General features: G+C 43.3%; 1 protein-coding gene across 1 annotated transcript in view; it reads left to right on the top strand.

The window, feature by feature from the left end:
* Positions 1-13,013: 13,013 nt before the first annotated feature.
* MTMR9 (myotubularin related protein 9) overlaps positions 13,014-15,848 on the top strand; it is an 82,724-nt gene continuing 79,889 nt past the window's right edge. Inside the window, exon 1 of the mRNA XM_007466138.1 lies at positions 13,014-13,602. Within this exon, the coding sequence (XP_007466200.1) occupies positions 13,421-13,602 (182 nt within the window). The 5' untranslated portion in view covers positions 13,014-13,420. The remainder of the gene's footprint in view (positions 13,603-15,848) is intronic.

Raw genomic sequence — 15,848 nt, 5'->3', positions numbered from 1 at the left:
ATTAAGCAAGAAAGAGAGGGGGCTAAAAACATCTGTAGAAGACCAGTTGAATGAGCAGAAAGAATAAGGGCTGAATGAGGGTTAACATAATGGGGATGCGTCAGCTAGTTTCTGCTACATCATCACCTAAAGAACCACGATGGAGGAGTGAGGGAGACCAGAGTTGCCTGGGTTGACCATGTCAATTCTTTCTTTCTTTCTTCTTCTTTTTTTTTTTTAGGGCCTCTCACTGCTGCAGCCTCTCCCGTTGCAGAGCACAGGCTCCGGACATGCAGGCTCAGCGGCCATGGCTCACGGGCCTAGCCTCTCCGTGGCATGTGGGATCTTCCCGGACTGGGGCACGAACCCGTGTCCCCTGCACTGGCAGGCGGACTCTCAACCACTGCACCACCAGGGAAGCCCCTCTTCTTTTTTTAAAATAAATTTATTTATTTATTTTTGGCTGTGTTGGGTCTTTGTTGCTGAGCGCAGGCTTTTCCCTAGTTGCGGCAAGCAGGGCTACTCTTTGCTGCAGTACGTGGGTTTCTCATTGTGGTGGCTTCTCTTGTTGTGCAGCACGGGCTCTAGGCGCATAGGCTCAGTAGTTGTGGCACGTGGGCTCAGTAGTTGTGGTTCACAGGCTCTAGAGTGCAGGCTCAGTAGTTGTGGCACATGGGCTTAGTTGCTCCGTGGCATGTGGGATCTTCCTGGACCAGGGCTTGAACCCGTGTCCCCTGCATTGGCAGGCGGATTCTCAACCACTGTGTCACCAGGGAAGTGCCCGTGTCAATTATTTCTTAATCTTTGGTTTCATACAAGTTTTTTTAAAAAAAATAAATAGAAGACCATCTACATTAATTTGCTAGGGCTGCCATAACAAAGTACCACAGACAGAGAGACTTAAACAACAGAAACTTATTTTCTCGCAGCTCTGGAGGCTGGAAGTCCAAGATCAAGGTGTCAGAGGGTTGGTTTCTCCTGAGACCTCTCTCTGGGGCTTGTAGACAGCTGTCTTCTCCCCATGTCTTCACATGGCCTCCCCTCTGTGTGTCTGTGTCCTAATATTCGCTCTCTCTTTATTTTTAAAAATTTTCAGCCATTCCTCACAGCATGTGGGATCTTACCTCCCCGACCAGGGATTGACCCCGTGCCCCTTGCATTGGAAGTGTGGAGTCTTAACCACTGGATGGCCAGGGAAGTCCCTAATATTCTCTTCTTATAAAGGCTTTAAACATATTGGATTAGGGCCACCCTAAAGACCTTATTTAACTTTAATCATCTCTTGAAAGACCCTGTCTCTACAGACAGTCACATTCTGAGGTCCTGGGGGCCCTTCAAAATATGAATTTTGGGGGACACAGTTCAGCCATCAGGCCACTGTGTCTGTTAGATGGCAATTACTATCAAGTTAGGATTGTATCCTCCCACAGACTGGCAGACAGGGGCCCTATCCTTCCTGAGGATTGCATTTCAAAGGAATGGCTTTCAGGTCCTTGACAAAGACACTCCTGAGTTGTAGGAGATACATATACATGTCAAAGGGACAAAGGAAGTGTTCACAGTTGCAGGCCCTTTTTAGTAAATGTTCTGTAAAGTCAGGTCAGGGCCTATTGTCAGGTGTTGGGTAGAACAAACAGTAAATTCTTTTGGTAGGTTTGAGGTTTTTCAGGCAAGTGCTTCAAGGTGGCTAGGTTCATCCTAGGGCTGTGGCCTTGAGCTGTTAGAGATCAAGTTAGTGTTATTCAAGGCTTTTAAAAATTTATTTTTGTTTTTATTTTTTTTGCGGTACTGGGCCTCTCACTGCTGTGGCCTCTCCCGTTGCAGAGCACAAGCTCCGGATGCGCAGGCTCAGCGGCCATGGCTCACGGGCCCAGCCGCACGTGGGATCTTCCCGGACTGGGGCACGAACCCGAACCCGTGTCCCCTGCATCAGCAGGCGGACTCCCAACCACTGTGCCACCAGGGAAGCCCCTCAAGGCTTTTAATGTGTGTGGGATAAGGAGAGGCGAGTGGATGAAGTCACTTATGCTAAAGGTTTGCGGTTTGTAGCGGCCAAGGCTGAGCCTGATTAGGATTGGAAAGGAAGAAGTAACGCTGTCACTGTTTGCAGACGACGTGATACTGTACATAGAGAATCCTAAAGATGCCACCAGAAAACTGCTAGAGCTCATCAATGAATTTGGTAAAGTTGCAGGATACAAAACTAGTATACAGAAATCTGTTGCATTTCTATACACTAACAATGAAATATTAGAAAGAGAAATTAAGGACATAATCTCATTCTCCCTTTAAAACACCCAGTCACCTTTGAACAAATCAAAGTTCAATTCACTCTGGACCCTCCTATTGCAATACTATATTCCTGATTAAAATCTGCCCTTACCACTTTAACTAGTATCTGGCTTTGTTTATCCTTGATACTGATGATGACGGAATTTCCTCTTTTTAAAAAATATTTATTTATTTATTTATGGCTGTGTTGGGTCTTCGTTTCTGTGCGAGGGCTTTCTCTAATTGCGTCAAGGGGGGGCCACTCTTCATCGCGGTGCACGGGCCTCTCACTGTCACGACCTCTCTTGTTGCGGAGCACAGGCTCCAGACGCGCAGGCTCAGTAGTTGTGGCTCACGGCCTTAGTGCTCCGCGGAATGTGGGATCTTCCCAGACCAGGGCTCGAACCCGTGTCCCCTGCATTGGCAGGCAGATTCTCAACCATTGCGCCACCAGGGAAGCCCCAGAATGTCCCCTTAAGTCTTAGGACAGGAGATGTTCTCAAATTGAGAGTTGAGAAAAATAGATGTTCATTGCTCCTTAAAAGTGAAAACCTGAGGGACACACACACACACACACACACACACACACACACACGCACGCACACACACTGAAACCAAGGAGAAAAAGTCAAAGTGAATCAAGGGACAAGAGACTTTTTGTCAAGGAGGAGCTGATTAAAAATGCAGGTACCGGACAGGTACATGTAAAAGTATGAGATTAGATCACTCCCTAACACCATACACAAAAATAAGCTCAAAATGGATTAAAGACCTAAATGTAAGGCCAGAAACTATCAAACTCTTAGAGGAAAACATAGGCAGAACACTATATTATCTTCCAAAATGTTCAAAATTTTGCCTTTTATATTTACATCTTTAATGTGCCTGAATTTATTATATTTTTTAGTATATTGTGAAGTTGGAGTCCACTTTCATATTTTTTTCTTATTCACAATCTATCTAATGCCATTTATGGGAAAGTTCATCCTTTCTCCACTTATCTCCAGTGCCATCTCTGTCACTGATTAAATGTCTACAAATTGTGGGTCTTTCTCTGAGGTTTGTAATCAAATCATTCTTTATCCTTAATAAAATTTTATGTGTTACTAGTATTTAGAGATGTGACTGACTTCTCAATGATGATTTCTAGCTGCCAGTCTTGTTAATACTAATAATTTGTCTATAGGTTATTTTATGTTCTCAATACTGACAGTCAGCTACAAATAATGACAGTTTTATTTCTTTCTTGCCAACCTTGATACATTTTATTTCTTTTTCTGGCCAGATTGCAGCTGCTAGGATCTTCAGGACAGTGTTGAAAAGAAGAGCCACTGGGGGGAGTGGCCAAGATGGTGGAGTGTGAAGACCCCTCCCATGGGCACACCAAAATTTCAACTACTTGTAGAGCAACTACTGATGAGAAAAACTGGAACACCAGCAGAAAAGACCTTCTACAACTAAAGATATATAAAAGGAACCACAACGAGATGGGTAGGAGGTATGGAGATATGGTGTAGTCAAGACCAATACACCCAAGTGGGCAACTCACAAACAGGAGGATAATTATAATTGCAGAGGTTGTTCCCAAAGAGCAAGGAGTCCAAGCCCCAAAGTGGGCTCCCCAGCCCTGGAGTCCTGCACCGGGAAGATGAATACCCAGAACATTTGGCTTTGAAGGTCAGTGGGGCTTATTTTCAGGAGAGCCAGAGGGCTGTGGGAAATAAGAGACTTGACTCTTAAAGGACACACATACTTTGTGGCTGTCTGGAGGGGTGGGATAGGGAGGGTGGGAGGGAGGGAGACAAAGAGGGAAGAGATATGGGAACATATATATATGTATAACTGACTCACTCTGTTATAAAGCAGAAACTAACACACCATTGTAAAGCAATTATACCCCAATAAAGATGTTAAAAAAATAAATAAATAAAAAAAATAAAACACCTTTGCCTAACCTAAGGTCAAAAAAAAAAAAAAAATGCAGCAGAAAACCAGCAGAGGAGAGAACTTCTTTCCTGTCTCTAGTCACATATACCTCTACTCCCCCGGGGATGCGGGATCAGAGGAAACACAGACCCAGAGGCCAGACTGTGGGAGACATATCCTGGGCCATTATTTGGTATTTTTAGACAAATTGGTTCTTCATTCTTTCCCTGTTCCTCATTTATCTTATCTCACAAAATAACAACTAAACTAGACTAAATAAGTGATGGCAAAGAAAGCATTGGCAGTAGAAAGAACATTGACCAGAAAGTTAAAAGAAAATGGATTTTGCAGCATTATTTACAATTGCCAAGACACAGAGGCAACCTAAGTGTCCATCAACAAATGAAGATGTGGTATATCTATACAATGGAATATTACTCAGCTGTAAAAACGAATGAAATTCTGCCATTTGCAAGAACACGGATGGACCTAAGTGAAATAAGTCAGAGAAAGACAAATACTGTATGATTTCACTTATATGTGGAATCTAAAAAACAAAGCAAATGAACAAACATAACAAAACAGAAACAGAGTTATAGATACAGAGAACAAACAGATGGCTGCCAGAGGGGAGGGGAGTAGGGGAGGAAAGAAATAAGTGAGGGAGGTTAGGATGTACAGACTTCCAGTTGCAAAATAGATGAGTCATGGATATGAAACATACAGGGTGGGGAATATAGTCAATAACTATGCAATATCTTTGTATGGTGACATAGAGTAACAGGACTAATCATGGTGATTATCTTGAAATGTATAGAAATATCGAATCACTATGTTGTGTAACTGGAACTAATGTAGTGCTGTAGACCAATTATACTTCAAAACAAAAGAAACAAACAAACTCACAGAAAAAGAAATCCGATTTGTGGTTGTCAGAGGTGGGGGTGGGGGAAGAGGAATTGGATGAAGGTGGTCAGAAGGTATAAACTCCCAGTTATAAGATAAGTAAGTACAAGGAATATAATGTATAACATGATAAATATAATTAACACTGCTGTATGTGACATATGAAAGTTGTCAAGAGAATAAATCCTAAGAGTTCTCATCACAAGGGGAAATATTTCTTTATTTCTTTGATTTTGCATCTACATGAGATGACGGATGTTCACTAAACTTATTGTGGTACTTACTTCATGATGTATGTAAGTCAAATCATTATGCTGCACAACTAAACTTCTATAGTGCTGTAAATCAGTTACATCTCAATAAAACTGGAAGAAAAAATGAAAATGGATTTTAGTCCCCAGTCTGCCACTAACTAGCCATGTGATCTTAGATCAGTGATTTCAAATCTCTGAGCCTAATTTCCTCATCTGTGAAATGAGAGGGTTGGATTAGAAAATTCAATTTCATTCAGATGTATTTGTCAAATATTTATTGCATGCCCATCGCTGGAGCTACAAGGATAGAGGAAATGCAATCCTTCCCTTCAGGCAGGTGGAGTTAAGGCTGCTGGAGAGTGTGGTGGAAATTATTGACCAGTAGATGGGGCCTGGGCAGGGAAGGAAGTGACACTACGTAATGCTAGTAGAGACTTGAAGTCAACCTGAGCAGGGCAGATTTAGTGTGAGTGAAAGTCATGTAAAGGAAACTGTGGTCAGAAGTTGGATTTGGGGATTTGAAATTGTCAGATGTAGAGAAGTTCTGACTGATGAAGAGATTACATTGTGTGGGCTTTAAATTATGAATGTATGATTTAACAACTCTTATTTGAATTCCTACAAGTAACCCCTTACAATGAAACAATAATAAAGCTCACAGCAGCAGCTAACTGTTGCCAAGTCTTTTGGTCTTTGGTGAGCTTTAGGAATCTAGACCTCCTCAGAAAGATCAGCAGTTATGCTTCCCTGGGTCAGGGCACATTAAAACTGAATCGCCAATCCAGGCCACTCCAGACCACACATGATGCTAAACCACAGTTCCAAGTGTGTTCTTGTATTTAGCTGTCAAATGCCAGAACTTGCCTTACTGCCCATTCTATTTCAGCGTGTCATAACTGGTGGGGTTTTTTTTATTTTGATTTTTTTTTCAATCTTAACTTTGAAAAAATTTCCAGGTATAGAAAAGTTGGAAAAATGGTGTACTACACATCCTTAAACCCTTCACCCACATTAACCAATTATCAATAATAAATAAATGCCACATTTTCATCTTGTGTGTGTGTGTACATACTTCATGTGTATGTACATACGTATCTATATACATGTATGTATACGTACACTTCGTCTTTAAATATTTCAGCACACATTTCTTGAGAAAAAGGACATTTTCCTGCACAACCACATGATCATTATCCCACCTAAGAAAACTAACATTAACTCAATAATATCATCTAGTATACATTCCATATTCTCACTCCCCCCAAAATGCCTTTCGCGGTCATTTTTTCTTTGGATCGGGAGTTAATCGAGTTTCCTGCCTTGCATTTGGTTGTATCCCTTTCACCTCTGAATCTGGGATGGTTCTCTTGCCTTTTGCTTTTGTTTTCCGTGGCATTGAATTTTTAGGAGAATCCAGGGCAATTGCCTTGTAGAATATCTCACCCTGGGGATGTGTCTGATGTTTTCCTTTAGATTTGAGTTAAGCGTGTCTGGCAAGAACATGTCCCAGGTGATGCTGTGAGCCTGACCTTGCCTCTCATCAGGAGGCACAGAATGTCTGGGTGTCGCACTGTTAACGCTTGGTCATGGTGGTGACCACCAGATCTCTCCAGTATAAAGACATGCTGCTCTTTTTGTAATTACTGAGTCATCTTTGGGGTGATACTTGCAGGTCTTCTTAAGGTGGTCATCTCTGAGAAGAAAGATTGGGGAGAGAAAAGCAGAATAAGATGAGAAAGGAAAGGACAGTGGAGTAAAGGCAAAGGAAGGAAAGTTAGGGACAACAGGAAGGGATATTGGAACAGGTATCATAGTCTATTAAACAAATTAAAGCGTTGAAAACAAAACTATATGTCGCAGTTAAACTTGTATACAAAGCTTCCCCTAAATCATGCGGGGAAAGAAGGAATGGGAGGCTAGGGAAGTGTGACTTAAAGAGCTGAGAGCAAACTTGCTTCCCTACTTTATTGGACCTTGATCCTGATTTAGGTTCAGTGACAATAAAATAAACCCCAACAGTATTCACTGAATTTGCATTGTTGACATTCCCACCTAGTAAATTTTTCTACTTCTTAATTATGCCTTTATTTTAGACGTGTCTCTTTCTTTTAATGATATCTAATTATATGTAACTGCAGATTCTTTGTTCACTTCATTATGGCTATGAGCAGAAAAGCACTTTACCGGAGTGTTCTCTCTTTCCAAATATTCTCTTTATTCCTCCTTCCAGCCGCCCTTGTGCACAGGGGAAGTTGAGTTCATACATACATGTTTCCCACTATCAGCTGCACCCCTGTGGCAGACATTTTGTGACACCGCGCCTATTGAGAGATGGGATCCGTGTCCTCTCGCTTCAAAACTGAGTGAGTTTTGTGACTGTTTAAGATTCACAGAGTGCATTGGAAATAACATTATGTGACATCCGAGTCTGGGTCATAAATGTTGATGCAGCTCTGATTTGCTCTTGGGAATATTCACTCTTGACCTTCAGCTGCCATGTATGCAGCCCGCCTGTGCTAAGGCCGCTGTGTTACCGAGTCCAAGCTCGTATTGATGGCCTCATGACAGGCCAATAAATCGAGAGACGAGGTGCTGGGACAAGGAATATCAACTTTAGTAGAAAAGCCAGCAGACCAAGATGATGGTGGACGAGTGTCCCAAAGAACCATCTTTCCCCGGTTAAAATTCGGGCTTCTCTTATACTCAAAGGGGAGGAGGTATGGTTGATTGCTGCAAACTTCTTGGTGTCGGAATCCTCTGTTTTTGGAGCTGTCGCTGTAGGTTGATCACCATGTTCCTGTAAACCTCGACAAGACAAACGTTACTCTCTGTTCTACAACTTTTTATCTCTATACAAATAGAAAAGTGTACACCTTTAAAGGTCAGAGCCTTCAGAATGGGCTATCCTGTATATTTCAGGGTGTGGGCAACATTCTAACTTGTGGCAAAAGCAATAGAATACAAAGATTAAAGCAAAAGAAACAGAGCTAATATGGAGTCAGATTTATTCTTCCCTATTACAACTGTACTAGCAGGAATACAGAATCAACTCCCAAGGAGACCACAGGGAGAGAGCCTGAGACCACAGAAACAGATGACTGGGCAGCTCTCACTCCCCCTCCCATTCCCCTTCCCACTACTCCAGCTCTAGCTATCAACTACTGGGTGTTGTTTCAAGCAATTCTCTTTGGGCTGATTTATTTTATGTGCAATAAAATAAATCAGCTCCTCTTCCTTCCAGTTTGCCACTTTTCTCTAAAGTGCTGGGTTCCTTTGCTTCTGATTGGTCTAAAAAAATGAAGCCGCTCAGTGATTGAGGCACAGGAATGTGGCTATTAGAATGTAGTATCTGAACACAGACCTATGGACCATATCACTGTCACCAGAGGCTTCCTTTTGTTGCTGTGTGCAGTGAAACCTCAGCCCTCCTTTTCTTACTTAAGAATGGCTGTCTTCTCCCAACACCCACATTTCAGAATCTTAACAGATAAAAGCAATGCCGAGTGAGTCTAATTTAATTTAGCAAAGGCCTGGGTTTGGGACTCAGAATTGTTGCCTTTGGGTTTCTGCTTCTCTGCTTGGTTTGCCATTGAAAGGACATCAGCATCCTTTGAGCCTCCATTCTTCTCTGAGCTGGGACCAATACCTCTCCTATCTGCTTTGCCAGGGTCCTGAGAGCCATATGTGACAGAATATTAGAAAACATGTAAATTGTAAAACAGTGACTAAACAGAAGAGATGATAGATATCATCATCACTGGGAAGTTATTCATCTGCTTTAATTTCCTCATCTGCAAGGTGGGAACAATATAACACCACCTTCCTCCTGCTCTCATCAAAACACTGCTTTAAGCATCCACAATAATATCTAAAGTCACTCAGATTGGGGGGTGGAGGAGACGTCAGGGTGGAATATGTTAAGTAAAATACAGAGTATGTATTCAACAAATATACATTGAGTGGCTACTATGTATTGGCACTAAGCTAGATGCTGGGCATATCGCAATCAAGAAATGGTCCTTCCTCTCAAGGAGCTTACTGTCTAGTGGAATGTTGTTATGGACGCATAAGGAGTCTATTTCAAGACAGCTGAAGAGGGGAAATCAGAGAGAGTGACAAAGGTGGGCTCAGATCTCCTGGGTGGCCATGTAGCACGGTGATGAAGAGCACAGAGTCTGCACTTGACTCCTTGATTCCGAATCCTGCTTCCACCACTTATTGCTCTCTGACCTTGGAAACATTATTAAGATCTCTGGGCCCCAGTTTCCTCATCAGCAAAAGGAGAATACTAACCAGCCTCAAAGAATTGTGGAAGGACTACATGAGCCAATGCTTGTAAAGCATTTATCACAACGTCTGGAACACAGAGTAAACACGCAAAAATGTGAACTGTTTATTACTATTATCATTACATAGCGCTGTGGAAACTTTATAACATGGAGCCCATAGTTTTGGAGGGGAAGTCAGAGAAGGCTGCCCAGAAGTAGTGACATCTGAGATGAAAGCTGAAGCATGATAGGCATTAGCAGGTCAGGGACAAGGTACTGGGTGTGAGATGAGTATACACCAGGCAGAAAGAACAGTCAGATTTCATGTGCACAAAAATCATCTAGGAGTCTTGTTAAAGTGCAGATTCTGATTCAGCAGCTCTGGAACAGAACATTTCTAGTGAAGTTCCCAGGGAATGATGATGATGCTGGTGCCTGTTCTATACTTCCACTTGGTAGCAAGGTTCTAAATGGGTGCAAAATCTCAAAAGGATACAGCAAGCTATTTAAGGATGGTTGGCATGAAAATGGGGGTTGGGGACTGTTGTGTTGAGTAGAGAGAAGTAGGAGAGATGAGGTCTAGGATGCTGATCACAAAGGGGCTAAATCACAAAGGGACTTACAAGTTAAGAGAAGAAAAAAGCAGTTTGGAACAGCAAAGAGGGCTTTCACTGCCAAGTGGAAAGTGGGTTGAAGGAGAACCTCTCTAGAAGAAAGGTGACCAACTGAGAGGCTTCTCCTCTCAAGTAACAGTAGGTGAGAAATGATGGTACAAGCTATGGCGGTGGACCTGGGGATGGAGAGAAGTGGAGGAATTCAAGAGCTGTTAGAAGATATGATCAACAGTTTAGTGATTGACTTGCGTGGAGGATGAAGGGGATGGAGAACACAAGAAAGGCACAGCACAAGGTTATCAGTTCGTCTCAGCTGCCTACAGTCAACACATAATTACAAAGCACATGGAGAATAGCTGCTCATCAATGGTACACAGAGGCACTATCTTTTCCACCTGAGATGCTCCTGCTACTTTTGGCAATTGTTCACCTACTGTTTTCAAAATACCTTCATTTCTACTAACTCCTCAAGGCCTAATGGAGAAACACAAAACCAGGAACGTAAATCTGTACTTCATAATTTAGCACTTACTCTCTTATTTTGTTCATTCGTTATGTGGGGTGTGTTGGCCTCCCCAAATTAGCTATTACTCTTTGCGGGCAAGGGCCATGTCAGATCTATTGTTTCCATTCCCCACAGTGGCGATGACCAGGTAGGCAGTTAATGCGAGCTAGTTGACTAGTTGATAGAATAACATCTAGATGTTTACATGTCAGTGCCATTTATTACACATGAAATGATGACAATATCTGTCAGGTGTTGAGTGTTTTATATACATTATAAATGACATCATCTTATTTGGTTTATCAGAATCCTCTGAGACCCTTATATCCGGGCAGCTGGGGTAATAACTTGTTTGACTACAGCTTCACTTAATTATTTTAATAGAATGAAAGCCTATCCCATTACTGTTGAACTCTACTGCCATCTACTGTTCATGTGGTAAGTTAAGCTATTGTGCTGCCCACCTCCTTTCTTCACTATTGAATGTATGTTTTCTTCAGATCTCAAGGGCTTTCTATGCTTGGAGTTTCAATCCAGAGAAGATGCAATTTTCTAATAGTTTCTGGCATTTCATTATAACAACCCAACATGATATTGACAATTTTTTTCTCATTGGTAAAAACAGTTTATCCCTTTATGGAATATTAACCATTTAAAAATGTAATGACACAATGGTCTTTTCATAGGCTTTTCTTTTTTCCAGGAAAATTAAAAGAAAAAGGTCATGACATTTCTGAAGAATTTTTTCTCTACCTTTAGAAGACATCATTAAACTGGACAGCTATCTAGGCTAAACTTCATTCAGGGTGTAAATCTTAACTCATCCTTCAAGGTCCTCCTCTCAAATGATACCTTCTCCATAAAACATTCCCTAATTCTTCACTCTAGAAGTCAATTCTCCCCTACATAATTGGTAATTGTTATAATGAACCACATGGTGGAAGGACAACAAAAATTCCAAAATTAGGGCTTCCCTGGTGGCGCAGTGGTTGAGAGTCTGCCTGCCGATGCAGGGGACGAGGGTTCGTGCCCCGGTCAGGGCGGAGAGGCTGGGTCTGTGAGCCATGGCCGCTGAGTCTGCGCGTCCGGAGCCAGTACTCCGCAACGGGAGAGGCCACTGCAGTGAGGGGCCCGCGTACCGCTAAAACAAAAAAAAATTCCAAAATTAAAAACAAAACTTTATAAATCATTTCCACTCATTCTTTCTTCTCCGATGGTTCTTGTTTTTCTATTGTAGACAATCAACATAAAACTGGGCTCTCAGCTGTAACAATCTCATAAAGGGCTTTGTTTTAAGAAAGAGAACGTTTTAGGAAGGACAAGGACAGAAGCAGGGACACGTGTTGGGTGATCTGATGAGAATTCAGGCAATTTATTTTGTCTTTGCTCTGAGACTTAAGCCAACTCGCTGTTCTTAGGTTCTAGATGGTGAAGATTTCAAAGGTTAATGAAGTGACAGTAGACCGGGTCTTAAACCCTTGAATATTTCCCCTCTAATGCCCTATTTTAGTATGAAAATGTTAGTTTAAAAGGGGAGGGAGACACCAGGTAAATTTCTGGCATAGTTAAGGTGTCTGGAAGTACTTCAGTTGGATTGTATTTAATGGGAAGGCCGTGCGGTGGTGACCAAGGCCCAATTCCTTGAATTTCATAGACCTAGACTGAAGCCAGTTCTGCTACATATTAACTGTGTTTTAGCGCGTCACTTGAGTTTCCGCAAAGCATAGGATTGGTCACTTCCTCTTCGGTGCACTGTACGTATTTCTACCTAGGACCCTTTCATAGATGTTTGTATGCTTTTCCTCTTTCTTGTTCCAGGTCACAGCACCTTGGCGCTCGCCTTCTGGGCGTCCGCGGCGTCCGGCCGTGCCCCTCCCTTACACCTGGCGCTTCTGTGTGGTCACAATCACCGCCTCAATCCCATGAGTCATCTCTTCACGGCCAATGGATGAAAATCGCCAAAATTTACGGCAGCCCCACGCTCTGAAAAGGGATTACTGCTCAAGAGGAGGGAGGCAGGTCAGGGACCTCCTCTCGTCGTCCCTTTTTCCCCAGCCTTTTCTCAAACGGAATGTTTGTAGGGGTGGCGAGTGCGGCGGTTGGCTTGCAGGTAGAGCTTTTTCCTGCTAGGAACACAAATCTTCGATTCCCACTGTGTTTCCGGAAGCATTCTCATCGGACCTAGGCGGGGACCTACTTCCGGGTCGGACTCCCCTGTCTTCCGAGTTTCGAGCCCGCCGCTTCCGCCCGGAGTTGCTTTAGGCTCCGGCTGCGAGTAGCTACTTCCGCCAGGAATCCGTAGCGTCTCGGACGTGGAAAGTGGCCCTGGGTCGGCTTCCTTCTTGTCCCCTCAGCCTTCCCACCCCGAGGCCGGGTCCCCAGGTGGCGGCGGTGGCGGCTGGGCCTGTCGCGGAGCGTTCTCCCTGCCCGAGTCCTGGGCCTGGGGGAACAGAGCGGTGAGGGAGCGACGCCCGGCCTGGCCCAGCCCCGGTCCAGCGCCGGCTTTCCCGGGGCCTGTGACGGTGGCCACAGGCCTCGCCGCGCCCACCCCAGCCTGGGGCGGGGCACGACCTCCCCGCCCGCGTCCCCGCCCCTTCTGCCTGACCAGCGCCTGGGCATTCCCTTCAGCCCAGCGACGGCGTAACCGTCTCGCCCCTCCGGGACTCGGCAGCCCCCTGGCTTCGGCCGCTGGGGAACATGGAGTTTGCGGAGCTGATTAAGACCCCACGGGTGGACAATGTGGTGCTGCACCGGCCTTTCTACCCGGCCGTCGAGGGGACCTTGTGTCTTACTGGCCACCACCTGATCCTGTCCTCCCGGCAGGACAACACGGAGGAGCTGTGGCTCCTCCATTCAAACATCGACGCCATCGACAAGCGGTGAGTGCCTATCCCACCCTCTATTCCGCGGGGAACCTGGGGTCCTCAGGTGCAGGTCTGCGGAAACGCGTCCCATCGCCCAACCAGCCAGCAGATCGAGCCCCTTCTGGCTTAGATTGAGGATTTGAGTTTTAGAAAGCAGAAAACCATCCAAATGAGATCCCTGGTTTCCATTCAGTTTGGCTGGGTTATCACGTGGTTGTTATCGTGATTATCATTTTTGGTACATAACACCATGTGGGGGGATATGCAACATTTTCTTTTAAAATTTCTTTTCCTTGCACCGTCATATTCCCTGAATGTTAATTGTCCATCATAGTTCATGAAGTTGTGATTGAATGTGATTTAGGTAAAGTCTTTACTTGCCACTTTCGAGTATGTAGACTTTAGTATGTAGTGTCTAAATTCCACAAAACCTTTTCCCCTCCTTTCAAAAATGTTCAGTTTATCATATTTCTCCTTATTTCTTACCTTCTGGGTCATCAATTTAAGACTTCCCATTATAGGAGATTATAATGTCTTTTATTTAGTTTTACTCTGTTTGGCTTTTGGAAAGGACAGAGTAGGCTCTTAAACAAAGGTATTAATTAATTAACCTCTTATTTTGCACCCCAGACTCTGTCTTTCCAGGGTAGTGCCTCAGAGACAAAAAGTTATACTTCCTTTGCAGTCAGAATTATCACTTCCCCAATGGCTTTGTACTTACTCTAGCCAGAAGAAGGTAAATTGGTTATCCAGTGAACACTAAAGTATAAATGAATAACAACAGCTTTTTCTATTACCTCTCAAGAGAATTTGGGTACAGTATTAAGAAGATTCCTAGAGAGGTTATGCCTTAAAAGAAAATACTTTGTAATAGTAGAAGTTAAACAAAACGGGTGAAGTGGTGGTAAATTTATTTTTTCACGCAGAGGGCTCCTATTAGATTCCTGAGATCACTTTCTCCTGTGTAAAAGTTTTTAGCTGTTACTCATCTATCAATATTCAGTTTAACCATTTCAATCTGCCACCCCTTTCACAGGTTCTTCTGTTAATCCCACAATGAGAAGTAATTCCCCTCACCTTGAAATCCTATAGCTCTTTAATTATACCTCCTTCATAAGTATATTTTACAATCTGTATTTTGATAGTTACATATATGTTAGCTCCTTGAAGCCAGGACACAAATTTGGTTAATTTTTATCTCCTTCAAAACTGTGGCATGGGCAGATAGGCACATAGGAAATAAAAGGATTAACCACTGAATGGTCAGTGGTGCCATAGAATACAAATTAGAGTTTCTTCATGCCACCAACTCTTTTCTTTCTTCCTTACCTCTTTCTGTGGTTGCTTTTCACTCTCTCATTTCATCGTATTTACCTAGCATTTACTACACGCTGGGCCTGGTTGGGCTAAACCAAGTATTTAAGATAAGCACTTTTTAATCTGTTAGGGGAGAAATGACAAACTGTACACATTTATCTTTTTCCTGGGAAGCAGCATGATGTAATGGAAAGAGCTAGCTAGCTAATGGTCAGATCAGTTTGTTGAGTTGTTGCTTTCAAGAGTTACTTCCATGTGTCTCCTATATGCTGAGCTCTGTCTGGGCTGTGCCGATGCAGTGGTGACTAAGACAGATGAGGAGCTTATGTACTAGTGGAGGAGATGGACATTCACATAAGTCAACAAATAAATATATAACAGCATCAGGTAATAAATGCCAGGAAGGAAAATAAAGGAAGATGTTAGGATAGAGAATGCCTGGAGTCAGTTCAAGAAGACAAGTGACATTTGAATTAATGAAGGGAGGAAGGCTGCAGTGTGACTATTGGAGGAAGGAGCGTTCCAGCCAAAGGGAATGCAAAGGCAGAGACTTGAGACAGGACCATGCCTGGCTTGTAGGAGGAAGAACAAAGAGGCAGGTGTGGCAGGAGGGCAGTGAGCACGGGGTAGAAGCTAGGGGGACTAGGGAGACAGCAGAAACGTGGTTGGAGGGATAAGCAGAGGCCAGATGGTGTAGGGCCTATTACGCCATTGGGATGGTTTTCATGGGAAGCCTTGGAGAGTTGAAAGCGTGGAAGTAGCAATCGCTAGACTTCTAGAAGATGATTCTGGTAGCTGGCAGAAAATGGATTGTAGGAGGGCAGTGATTTGTTAGTGAATCATTAAAATTTTTTTCCCTTTCTGTGGATTGCCTGTGAATTTCCTTGGTGTTTCTTTTTTTCTTTCTTTTTTTTTTTTTTTTTTTTGTGGTACGCGGGCCTCTC

This window comes from Lipotes vexillifer, unplaced genomic scaffold (genome assembly GCF_000442215.2).
Source record: "Lipotes vexillifer unplaced genomic scaffold, Lipotes_vexillifer_v1.1 scaffold308, whole genome shotgun sequence".
NCBI classification, from domain to species: domain Eukaryota; kingdom Metazoa; phylum Chordata; class Mammalia; order Artiodactyla; family Lipotidae; genus Lipotes; species Lipotes vexillifer.
The sequence above is the reverse complement of the archived record's forward strand: the minus strand, read 5'-3'. Positions and strand labels throughout refer to the sequence as shown.